This window comes from Strigops habroptila, chromosome 1 (assembly GCF_004027225.2).
Source record: "Strigops habroptila isolate Jane chromosome 1, bStrHab1.2.pri, whole genome shotgun sequence".
NCBI lineage: Eukaryota > Metazoa > Chordata > Aves > Psittaciformes > Psittacidae > Strigops > Strigops habroptila.
Window position 1 is genome coordinate 94,386,970 of NC_044277.2, and position 12,212 is coordinate 94,399,181.

At 45.6% G+C, this 12,212-nt stretch overlaps 1 protein-coding gene across 2 annotated transcripts; it reads left to right on the top strand.

Annotated features, from left to right (window-relative positions):
• The first annotated feature begins 4,038 nt into the window (after nucleotides 1–4,038).
• Nucleotides 4,039–10,825, top strand: NRSN1 (neurensin 1). 2 transcript variants are annotated; one of them, XM_030500988.1, is made up of 3 exons: nucleotides 4,039–4,418; nucleotides 8,011–8,208; nucleotides 9,253–10,825. In XM_030500988.1, the coding sequence occupies exons 2-3, from the start codon at nucleotides 8,020–8,022 to the stop codon at nucleotides 9,649–9,651; spliced, it is 588 nt and encodes a 195-aa protein (XP_030356848.1). In that variant the 5' UTR covers nucleotides 4,039–4,418; nucleotides 8,011–8,019; the 3' UTR covers nucleotides 9,652–10,825. The 2 variants fall into 2 exon arrangements, with proteins under 2 accessions (XP_030356848.1, XP_030356858.1); XM_030500998.1 differs by having other exon boundaries at nucleotides 4,198–5,286.
• Nucleotides 10,826–12,212: the final 1,387 nt, after the last annotated feature.

Consider the following 12,212-nt stretch of genomic DNA (forward strand, 5'->3'; position numbering starts at 1 on the left):
CCATTTAAATAGAGGTTAGAAGTTTTGGAGAGCCTCATAGCAACACAGGCACTGTCTTTGGATTGCAATTGGATACGGGTTCTCTTAAAGTATATAGTTGGTTGCAAAAGCTGAGACAGCGTTCATCTAATCCTTCTCACTGCTCCCAGGGAAGTAATTGTTTGGAAAGAGACTGACGTTGCTAAAATCCAGCAATGTTTTCTGAACAAGAAATATAGATTAAGAGACAATCAATGACAGCCTGGCAATTGGCGCTTAACATAGTGGATAATTACATTACAAATACATTACAAATACTGTGTGATTACACTGTTTTAGACAACAAAAACAAATAACTCCTTGAACCAGAAGACGCCTTTGCACAGAGGTTTGTACAGCACCCACCAGATAATGCAGTTGCTGCCTGACTGCAGCCACTCACAGACACTTCCAGTGTACATGTACAATAACAAAATCACGGTGTTGTCCTTCCCATCTCTGGCCTTATAATCAAAATATGCCTTTTAAAACTCCATTAACATTGATTACACTGTATTTGTGTACTACCTTCACTCTATTGTGTGGTTAACATTCAGATTATACATAAAGGTATATGAGACCAATCACAGAGTAATTGCGTTATAAACTTAAAATGGGTGTTTTATAAAATCCTTCCAGTTTTCAAAAGCTGATAGGAAGCAGTATAATGACTTCTGGGATATGATCAGCCAGATAAATCTTTAAGACTCCAGGGCATTTTGAGAGCAGTTCTTAATGTCACCCTCACGACCCTCAGCATTCACAGTAGAGGTCAAGTTTTCAGATACTCCCATTTCCATTCCACGTGGGCGCTAAAAAAGGCAGAAAAACTTCGCACATGGCATGTGGAGAATCTTTAGTAACTTCACCTATTGAACAGTAAGCACAGGCATGCAAGGGTTACCAGAAGATGCTGTGCTTCACACATTTTCCTCATAGGCACAGGAGACAGAAATACAGCAAAAAGAGAAACTCATCTGAGCTGGCCTAACCCACCCCAGCACAGTAACTCACACACATGGCAGGCACAGCTCAGCATGCCCAGAAACTGACTGTCCCACTGGGAGCCTAGCACTCTTGAAAGGCTGCTCTTGACAGGGGTGCTCAGCGCTTGAACATACCTTACACTACATCTCCTCTAAAGAAAACTGAACTTCTTAGGCTGATTCACCCCCACCTGCCCTTGACTTTGAATTACACTTCCCCTGAGAAACCAAATCTCATAAATTAACCCAAGCTCCTAGGCACTGATCTTCATAGGCAGTGTATTTTAAAACAACACAGCCGTCTAGCGGTAGTAGTAGCTGCTGCAAATACTCACTGCTGCACACATTTGCTGTCCAATGCCTGGCACTTCTAGAAAATGGTGTTTTTGACATGTTGCCATTTCATTTGGATCTAAATTAAGGCTTTTTGCCTCTAAACCCTGCACACATACTGCATCTGCAAAGCTTATTTGGAAACAACCAGGCCTAAGAGCAAGCAAGTCTCTTAGTGAACTGTGGAAACACAAACATGATGAATGGAGGCAGCCTCTGAGTGAAGGTGGATCACTGGAATACTTCTAATTCCTCCTGGTATCCCTCTGCCCAGCATCAACAAGAACGAAAAAGAGAACTAACAATTCCTAGGAGACTTGAAGCCAGAGGCAGTGACAACAATTAGCTCCTGCTCCTCATGGCCCCCTCCAGCCACTTCTGCAGTGGAAGGAGCTCTCACACCTCTCTTCTGCTACCCTTAAAAGTGCGGAATACGGGTGAGATCACCTTTATCTGCCCGAGCTGCTCCTTGAGGTTTTGTGTCAACTGAAGGTTTCCCAGGAAGTGGGTATGTTATGAGCCTTGCTCTCCAGGTGAAGGTGAGCAGGGCATCAGGAAGGGAAGGACAGGCAATGTACCAATAATGTCACTACGGCAGAACTATTGAAGCCATGGCTTTCTGCAACACGTGAAATAGAAGCAGAGCCTCTGGAAGCTTGCCATCGCCATTAAGCAAATAGGGACAGACATCTGCAACTCGGTGAACATGAGTCTCATACCAATCACTGCATTTTGTTACAAGAGAAGCATGGTTCCCAGAAGCTGTAATTTCTCCTATTCAGCACAGGCTCCCAGAAGCTAACTAAGCTGTGCTCACCAAACCGGCTGATCACCTCTCAGTAAGAGAGAAGCCTGTAAACTGCATGGCAACCACCACCACCACCTACAAAGGATCTTGACAATACAGGATTTTTTCCTCAGCATGCTCACTACTGTCCATCACAAACCTCTATCTAGCATAGCAGGTAGAAGACAAGGAAAGCACCAGGCTTGGATTTCCTTTCCACAAGGGAAAAAAAGATCCAAACAAGTTAACAACTAACTTGGGGTAGAATATTGCACTTGCTCTTCATGCCACTCCCAGCTGAAGCTTTCAGGATAAATAGTCTAAATGATCTTTGCATTGACATTACCCATTTCAAGGCTATAAAGGACATTTACACTCTTCTGTTTGAGACCTCTCATAACCAAGCTCATCTATACTTTAAGAACAGCCCTCACCTCAGACTGAGTTTACAGTTTTCCTAATGACTTAAAGTGCACTAAAAGCAGCTTGTGAGATTATCAATGGTTATCCTTCAGGGTTGTTAATTTGGAGTGCACAGATCATTTTTAGTGTTACTGCAAACGTTCCCATTGCTACTAATTTATCTTGGTTCACTAAGCATATCACTTCTCTGTCAGGAAACAAAATTGTACTGGGCCAGCTCAGGCATTTTGTGATCCTTTCATTTATTCCCTTTGTCAGTAGATACGGAATCAAAAAGAAGCTAGCTTTTTGAATAGAGGGAAGACAGCTCAGGTAGATTGCTTTTTCTATAGAAGACATCTTCCCAATCTGGGATAATGCAGCATTTGGTCCTAACTGTGAAACGACATGTAAACCTGGTGTTAGTCTTACAGGACAATCAATCAGGAAATCTCTTTTAAGACCAATACTCCATCCCACTTTCCACTTATTTATCACTTCACTGTATTTTCCTGGTTGTTCACAAATAATTGTCAGTTTATTAACTTGTTAGTCGCCTTGGACTGAGGTACACCAATGCTACTGATCAAATACTGTTGTGGAAGTATCTCTGCTCAGGTCAGGGCAACCACTGTTGGCATTACTCATGACTTGAAACAAGAAAAGAATAACAGCTTTGGAAGGACAGGATGAAATTCACTGAAACCAGCATTTCTTACTCCAAATGGAATCCCATACTTGCTCTATTTTAATAGCTGTTTTTATGATTCCTAGCTTGCAACTGCCCAAACTTACTGTTGATTGCCCAACTGTTGGGAAAAACCCAATTGCAGGGTTTTTTTTTTTTTTTTTAAAGGAGCTTGGGCATTATTATTAATGAAACCACCATTAATCTCATCATCTTCTTCATGTGCTGTAATGATTTAAGCATTAGAAAGACCTTGTTTTTCCTTTGGCTAATACTACCCCATTTTGTTTTAATGCACTTCCATTCTTCTGCATGCAACGATCCTCTATTTTTGTGCGTACTTCAGTACAGCGCATTGAAATGACTCTTTATCATTCTTGCCCTTTACATTCTCATTATTTTTTAAAGAGGAATTACATATTGCCTCTTTGTGGAATACATTTTAGCATCTCCAGCTCTCCGTGCCTTGTCATGCTTTCTAACTCTTCCCTCACCAGCTTCCTGAACTCCTCAAACTTGCTTACTTAAAATCTTTCCCCACTGAACAGCCAACCTGTTGTTACCGGGGCAGACCTGAGACACTAACACTTGGCCCTCAGCCTCACTCTGTTTCTCTTAAAAGCCCAACTGGGTCTCCTGCCGACCGATTTATTTCCCTAACCCCCTGATCTCAGTGCCTTATTCCCTGCGGCTCGTATTTTCGCAATGTGCATCCGCTCCAATTGTCAAGACATTGAGTCTGCATTTTTCAGTGCTGATTAACAGCGGATGGTTGATGCGGGTGGCGATCAGGCCCCTCCTGCTCCCGCCACCCAGGGAGGACACCCCGGTGACCTTGGTGGGCTCCCGGGGCAGCCACCCCCTGCGCCCGCCCGGCCCGGGGGACGGCCCCGCCGGCGCCGCGGCCGGAGGGACCGTCCTCACCGCAGCCGGCCCCCTGGGCCCGGCGTTCTCCCCCCGCCGACCGTCACAAGCCGCCGCGGGCGGGGGCGGCGGGCCGCGCTCTCCTTTCGCCCCTCCGCTCCCGGTGGCGGCGGCTCAGTGCGCAGGCACAGAGCGGGAGCGAGCGGCGCTCCGGGCCGTACATAATACGTGGTGTCTGGGGCCGGCGCGGCGCAGAGCAGAGATGGGACCGGCGCGGGAGAGCCGCAGCTAGCGCCGCTGCGGTTGCTCAGCCGGCCGAGGGGAGCGGCGGGAGGGACAGGTAACCCCGGGCCGCCGCACCGGGGCTCTCCGCAAACTTCGGTTGCGCAGTTTGGCGGCGGGAAGGGGGGTCCTCACGGGAGGCGTACGGCGCGCAGCTCCCCGCGGGGAAAGCGGCGGTGGGGGCATCGGCCGCCCGGCGGAGGGGATAGGTGGGGGGTTACGGCGGGACCCGCCGGTTTCGCCCCTCAGCCCGGGTGAGGGGGCACCCCCGAGGGAGGCTGCTGCCGCCCGAGGGGGCTGCGCGCCGAGCTAGGGGGCGCCGCGGCCGGGCCGGGCGCTCTGCCCTCGGGACCCCGGTAGCGGCGCCGGGCCGAAGGGTGGGGGCCGCCGGGATCTCTGGCGGGGCGCGGGCGCTGCGGAGTTCTTCCGCCTCGCCTGGGAAACGATGGATGGACAGCGCGTCCCGCCCGGCCGGCGCAGCATCCTGCGCTCCAGTCTGCGCGGCCGCTGGCGGCTGGGCAGCGGGCGGGGCCGCCGTCCCCTGCCAAAGGGAGGCCCCGGGGTGGGCCCCCCTTGGGGCCTTGTCCCCGGCACGGGGAGGCCTCGCTGGCTACCCCGTGCACGGCAGCGGCCCAGGAGTCGCCCCAGAAGGCAGCCGGGCACCCCATGCGCCCTCGGGGAGCGGCGGCAGCAGCGCGTCCTGCTCCCACAGCCCCGGTGGGGCCGGAGCCACGGCCGCGGGAGGGCTCGCCTCGGCTGTGGTGGACTGGGTTAGGCAGAGCACGGCCTGGGCCAGCGGCTGGCCTGGGAAAGTGCTGGAGGCTGTGTGACACGGGTCTGAGGCATCGAAAGGGCCATCTCGGAGGCTGCGGTCAAAAGGAGGTTATTTATTCCAGTGTTCACTCTTCACAAGGGACTTGCTTTCGGTAGGTAAAGCCTGGAAACGCGGCCCTCTGAGCAGAAGGGTCCAAGTGTGTAAATCTGGAGAGGGTGACTTCACCTATGCAAACCTATCAGGCACTGTGGCTTAGATCTGGTGCTGTGTGATGTCGCAGAGCAATGGCACATCCTCGTTTGCTTTGTCCTGCCTTTCACATGTCAATTCCTTACATCTGTTTTGGGGTTTTTTTGATGTGTCCAACCCTGCAATAAGAAAGCAGAGTAGTTGGGAAATGTATTGAGTGATGTTTCTTGGAGCTTGCTCATCTTTTAGTCTGGCTGTTCACCAACCCAGTCACATCTCCCCAGATCAGTGGAGAATAGTAAAGCTCAAAGTAAACAGGACAAGCTTTTGCCATGGAAACAAAAGTTGCTAGGGGATGGATTGCTACTATGCAGTGGTGTGCTTTGAAGCTGTGATGATACATCCCACGTGTTCCTAGGCACCTCGGGTTTAGGCACTGAAGAACTTTTAATGATTAAACCACTTCCTGCATCCTGGATACGTGTTCTGATCTTGTGCGTTACACAGATTGGGTAACCGTGACACTCTTTTTAGCAAGTTTTCCAACATTTCAGCATTTAGTTTCATAGCCATAAAAGTGAGACATGCAAATATACATCAACACTCAAGAGATCAAATACTGCAGTATTTATTCATCTGGTGTAAATTGATGACTGTGACACATGTTTCCTTATTTATGGAGAACTGTTTACTCCCACCATAGTCTGACTCTGTCAGTTCCTCTGCCCCATCTGTAAGTAGCAAGAACAACAACATTATGTTTGCATTGCAGCTGAGAAGAGAGACTATCTTAGGCCAAATTACCAAGCTGCTTCAGTGAGTCATATAGGGCTGGGAAGCCTTTTCCCCTTCTCTTTAATAGACAAGATATTTTGCAAAAGATAGGAGATCACTTACAAGTGGAACAGTCTGAACATAAGGAAAATGTTCAGTAGGACTAATACTATGCAGTGCTTGAGAAGAGTTAATGATGCTGGCAGTCCTTTTTTTCTTTTTCGCTTCCATTTTAGAAGGTCATACTATTTGATGCTATCAAAATTCTTTCAAGCAAAAGATCATTATTTTGGTTTTTATTCCATTTCCCAGCTCTTAATTATCATTTTGCTCATATACCTGACCAAACCCACCTATTAGCATTTCAGATTGCTAAAGAAAAAGAATCTAGATGTAATATAGGTGATGCTAGGCTGTGTGGTTCCTACAGACGATTCTTCGTCAAGCTATTAGTAACAAAACACCTTCCTTTCTCTTGACTAAACCTACAGACAGTGCAGCGAATGCAAGATCATGTTTATACAGCTTTCTGTTGCATAACATAGAGGTTTTTTAAATTCATTGCAATAACTACAGTTGCAATGTGCCTCACCTGATTTCTGGAGAAACTAAAGAAGCTCTAAAATTGTCTTCTGGTGGCAGCTGGAGTAATACAAGCAAGCTTTGGCAGGCCGCATTATCTGGTCATGTTAGGTCTGGTCATCTGCTTTGTTGACCTTATGGAGTCAGGGGAAAACAACTTCCTTTCTGCTCAAACAGGCTTCAAAAGTAGAATTATTTTCAGTGTTTCCACACAAGAGTTTAGGTTATATACTTATATCCATACCACTTCTTTTTTTTCTTTTGTACCTCAAAACGTGCCCATCAAGATCACCCATTCCTGAAGGGCAAAGGCCTGTAGGGCTGTAAAATTTGGAGGCCCTAGCTGCTGTGAGCATGTCAAATCCTCCGTCCTTCCCTTTAAGTAAAATTGCTGTGGCAATCAGATGAACTGCTTGAAGCTGATATAATTTGAGCTGTGACATTCAGGTGCAAGTACTGATTAACAGTTCCCTTTGGACTAAGACTTTTTGAACTTCTTTAAAGACAAATCAGTCAACTTAAATAACATGGACCTGTTGCTCAAGTTTTTTAGGGGCTAGTATTACTTTAATGAATTCAGTAGCATCACACCTGTGCAAGCAAGTTCAGGCCTGGGACCTGCATAGTTAAATACAAATTTTGTGTGTTATGAGAACTTCCATGAAGTGGAAAGAGTAGGGAACATTGTTGGCAGTTGTCATAGCAGGCAAAATCCTGGTTTTATTAAAGTCAGCAGGAGCTTGGGCATTGACTTCTCCAAGGGAGCAACGGTTTGCCACAGGTTTAGTATTTTAATTTCACTCTCTTCAGTGAGCAGATTGGTGCTGTTACGGCATTCCATCCTTTTCATTTTTAATTATCCATATTTAAGTACAGGATATATACAGTTTCAGTCTATCTGGGACTTGTTTTACCTCTGTTTCTTGTAGCTATGAATGTTCTATCAGTGTTTAGTCCTGCATTTCAGAAGCTTGGTAAAAAAAAATATTAAAAAACCTTACCCAGTTCCTAGTTCTTAAGGTTGCAAACTCTAGTGAACTGATAGAAGCCCTTAAGGGATGCTGGCTTTTATTACCTGATAGATTCTGCTTTTTTTGGTCTCCACAGAAATGCAGTAGCACACTGATGTGAAAGATGGGGAGTGGGCACCCTGGGTTCTCTTGAGCTGAATCACTGCATGCAACTTTACCAGGCTCATTTTTTGGTTTGGAAAAACATGAAGGAAATGTCTCTCCTGGGCTGCTTTTCTTCATGTCAGCTGGACAGTTTGTAGTTTTGCTGTCCTGCCACATCACTAACAATCTGCTTTGCATGAAACCTCTCATTGCAGGTAGGAAGGATGAGCTCCTATGCTGACATCTGCGGGTCCAAGCATGCGCAGGGCGGCACCGAGGGAGGGTACCAACGCTATGGAGTTCGGTCCTACCTGCATCAGTTCTATGAGGACTGCACAGCTTCAATTTGGGAGTATGAGGATGATTTTCAGATCCAGAGATCGCCTAGCAGGTGGAGCTCTACATTCTGGAAGGTGCTGCCCGTTGCTGTTTACTGGCAAGAGAATCTCCCATTTCAGTACTTTCCCATGTAACTCATGAGTTTAGTTACATGGGAAAGTAACTAAGGCCTTCTGTTGCTCAGTTTTCCCAGAGATGATTGAGTTACAATCTGTCTGAAAGCAGGGTGCTCTTACCAAGATGCATCAATTTCCAAGGGAGTTCTAGGGTCTTTGGATCTTTTAATTTCTCTGTCACAAGGAGCCATGTCACTGAAACATCAAAGTCTTGCCTGGGAAACCCCACCCGTAGCTTGAAAGTGTAGTTTACCTTTGCTCTGCACCCACAATAGTCCTGACAGACTATTGGGAGTAGGACTGGTAGGTAACAGCAGTAACTCTAGGACTGTGTGACTTAAGGATCAAGAAAACTGCAAGGTCTCTGTTAAGGTCAGGGAACTTGACAGAACCAGAGAACACCAGAGGTTGAAAGGGGCCTGTGAGGACACCTAATGCAGCCTCCCTGTGCTGATGGTAGGGCCATTCTGTGTGAACTAAATTTTGCACTTGCACTTGAGATGTGCTAGAAATATTCTGTGATCTGTGCTCAGCAATGGCAACTTCCTTCTAATCCCTGCAAAGGAATTCTATGGAGTAAAAACAAGTGGTGGGTATGACACTATGATTATATGACTATCGACAGGGACTGAACTGTTGGTGCTAACCACCACCTAAAGCTAAAGAAATAATGAGTCACACAGCACTAGGGTTAAACTGTGGTCCTCTCTGTGATAAGGCCTTTGGACAAGAAATACTATTTGGATGCATATAGATGCATATTCCATTGTTTCCAGAAATGTCAATGCTGAATTAAATAAATAAAAGTTGTAAAAAGACAGTTTCTCTGTATATTCAAGTTCTCATAGGGCCACATATGACCTGAAAGAAAAATATCATCCTTCTAGAAGACAAAACTGTACCTGCAAGGCACTGTGGAAGCTAGATGCCCCCTAGGACCACTTACCAGTGAAAAACTGGAAAAGCATATTAATTAATTTTGCTTGTTTCTTTGTTTTCCAGGTCGGACTCATCTCTGGGACGGCTTTTATGCTCATAGGTTTAACAGTTCTTGTAGTGGGTTTTCTTGTGCCACCGAAAATCGAAGCTCTTGGGAAAGATGATTTTGTTGTGGTGGATACCCGTGCCATTCAGTTTAATGGGTCCCTTGATATATGCAAGCTGGCAGGAGCAATCCTGTTTTGCGTTGGAGGGTCCACTGTGGCAGCGTGTCTGCTGATGTCTGCTTTTGCTAAAAGTTACTCCAAAGAAGAAAAGTACCTCCAGCAAAGATTCAAAGAGAGAATAGCTGATATAAAAGCCCATGCGAACCCAGTCACAAAAGCGCCAGCACCGGGAGAATCAAAGATACCTGTCACTTTGTCCAAAGTTCAAAATGTCCAACCTCTATCTGAAACCTGACCCTTTCCTTAGGTTTTGTTTCTCACCTGTAGATCACTTTAACTGGAAAATATCAGCCGTTGCTGGCATACGTGCTAGTCAGTTACAACATCCAGTGCTCTGCTATACAAACACACAGCTGAGAGGGAAGCTACTCCAATACAAATTTAGGATTGGGAAAAGGGAAATTTTGTGATTAGACCTGTGACCGATATATTCAGTGTATTCAAACATTTTAATCTGTGTTGAACCAGTAAGTCCTTGCAACAACGATTAGGTGTTTAGCTTATCAGATTGCATCCCTCGAAAACATAGGGTGCATTTATGACAGCTGTACCAGGAACACCCTACATCCCACTGTTTCAAGTTTAGATGAGTTGGCTTTTTGTTTAATTTTCTTCTTGGCCAGTAAAATGCTGTTTAGTCTTACCTTTAACTCCTGGTTCTGCTGTCTGGAAAGCCAAGATTCTGCCCTTGTAATTTGCACTTTGTCCTCCTGTCACATGCTACAGTCTGCATCAAAGTAATACTGCACAGGAAAAACATACATGACAGTGAGTGCCCTTAATTTGATCCTGGTGCATGTCACTTCCCGGTGATGTTACTTTCTGGGAAGGGCAAGTTATACTTGAGCCTGAGTTACAATTAACCTGTGCATAACTGCCACTTCCATCTTGTTCATTGCCATATTAACAAAAACAAAATAGAAGGAATTCCTATGGGAGGAGGAACATCGTACTTGTGTATCTTTGGTTTGATATTGTTTCATTATGTTGTGTTATGTTTGAAGCTCATACAGTACGTTTTCTTTTGGCTGGGTATGGATTACTAAATGTGGTTTGACATGCCCAGGCCTCATATTCTGTCAGCACATTGATGCCATGTTAGATGACCTTAACATACTTATCTAAAGACATTTTGAAATGCTGTTTATATTTTTATAGAGGATAGAGAAAGTTATGCTTAACCAGATACATTTGTGTAAATGCTAACTTGAAGACTTGTCCTTTCATGGAAGACCCTCAATTATTTTCCCACCCAGGGCAATTATTTCACTGTCTTAATCTATGGATTTAAATTAAACTGTATAAAGAAAGATGTGACATTTGTACTCTCTGACAATATGTGCCACCTTATAGTTCTGTCTATTTTTTGAATGGATTGAATAAAATTCTAGGCGTGAGCCAGCCATGGATTTTGTGAAAAGTCTCTTTCTTACCAAAGAGGTTTCTCTATAAATTTAATAATTTAGTTTGAAAGGAGAAATCAGTAGTTGAAACTCTGAGTCTCTTAATGCAGTCTGTTTTCAGCTTTCGTAGGTGAGGAAATCATGTTGGTGCTGAATCAAAAAGATTCCAGTGCACTAACGACAGGTATGTGGTAACAGCTGTGCTCTTTCCCTTCCTGATCTAACATTTTGTGGTCTGTGACTTGGTTCATACTTTCACAACTTAAATAAACCAGAACATATGTGTTTGGGAGTTTCAGCTGAACCTGCAGTGATTATCATGGCTGACAGCAGTGGAAGTAAAATTTTCTTCTCTGAAGAAAGTGCCTATCTATCTTAGCAACTCAATGGCAGTGTACAGGCATTAACAGTGGAAAGATGGGCAATCAAGAGCTCATCACATGTGCGCAATTACAGACAATGAAACAACGTAGGTTTTAGGGCATCCGACAACTCACTGGCACCCATATGTTAGAAGTGCAAAAGCACATTGCACCCGATGCTTAAAAATAATGTTGTAATCTCAGGAGAAGCAGATGAAGCAGCGCAAAAGGGGAAAAGATGAGAAGACTGGTAAGTTAAGGAGCTGTGTAATATTTACAAAGCAAGCCAGCAAGAAGAGGGGTTGTGGGCAGCGGTTCCTCACAAGGCATGTGGCAGGGCTGGGACACATGGACAGGTTGTTGCCGCTGCCATTCGTTAGTTATTGCAAGCAGAGAGGGTCCTCAGCACTTGCTTTTCAGGCTGAGAGGATTTTCATTTACCGTGATGAGCTTTCACCGCTGCCTGGCTATTGGTGTGTGGGCAGCAGAGTCAAGCTGCCCTGACCTTTCCAATGGAGAGCTTTCAATTAAAAACTGTGCATGGGGGAAATGTGACATTTTCAGTTCTACGGTGAAGTTCACTGAAGGAGACGAGAGCTCCTGTAGGTATTACCGAGTCCCTTCTCTCCACCTACCTTTTGTTGACACCACTGGAAGTTCGAATGAACATCCTGCTGGAAAAGAAAGCAGAGGTTGGGTTTGTTTACCCAAAGTAGCTATATGGGTATACAGTCTTCCTTAAACACACCCCACGCATAGATACACACATGCAAGCATTGCTGTATTTTTGTCCAGGGGATGGCTAGCCTAATAGAGCTGATCCAAGCACCAGGCACTCAGTCACATTGTGCATCGCTCCTGCACAACGGAACATGCTTTGGCAGTATGAGAGAGGATGAGTCATGGCATGGCATTACCCAGGTGTTAGGGGAAAAAAAAACCCTCGAGGATCTTACTGAAGCTTGCTGGGATAGGAAATGCATTTGGAATTTAGCAGCAGCAGCAAAGCCGGTAACGCTGTCATGGCTAAT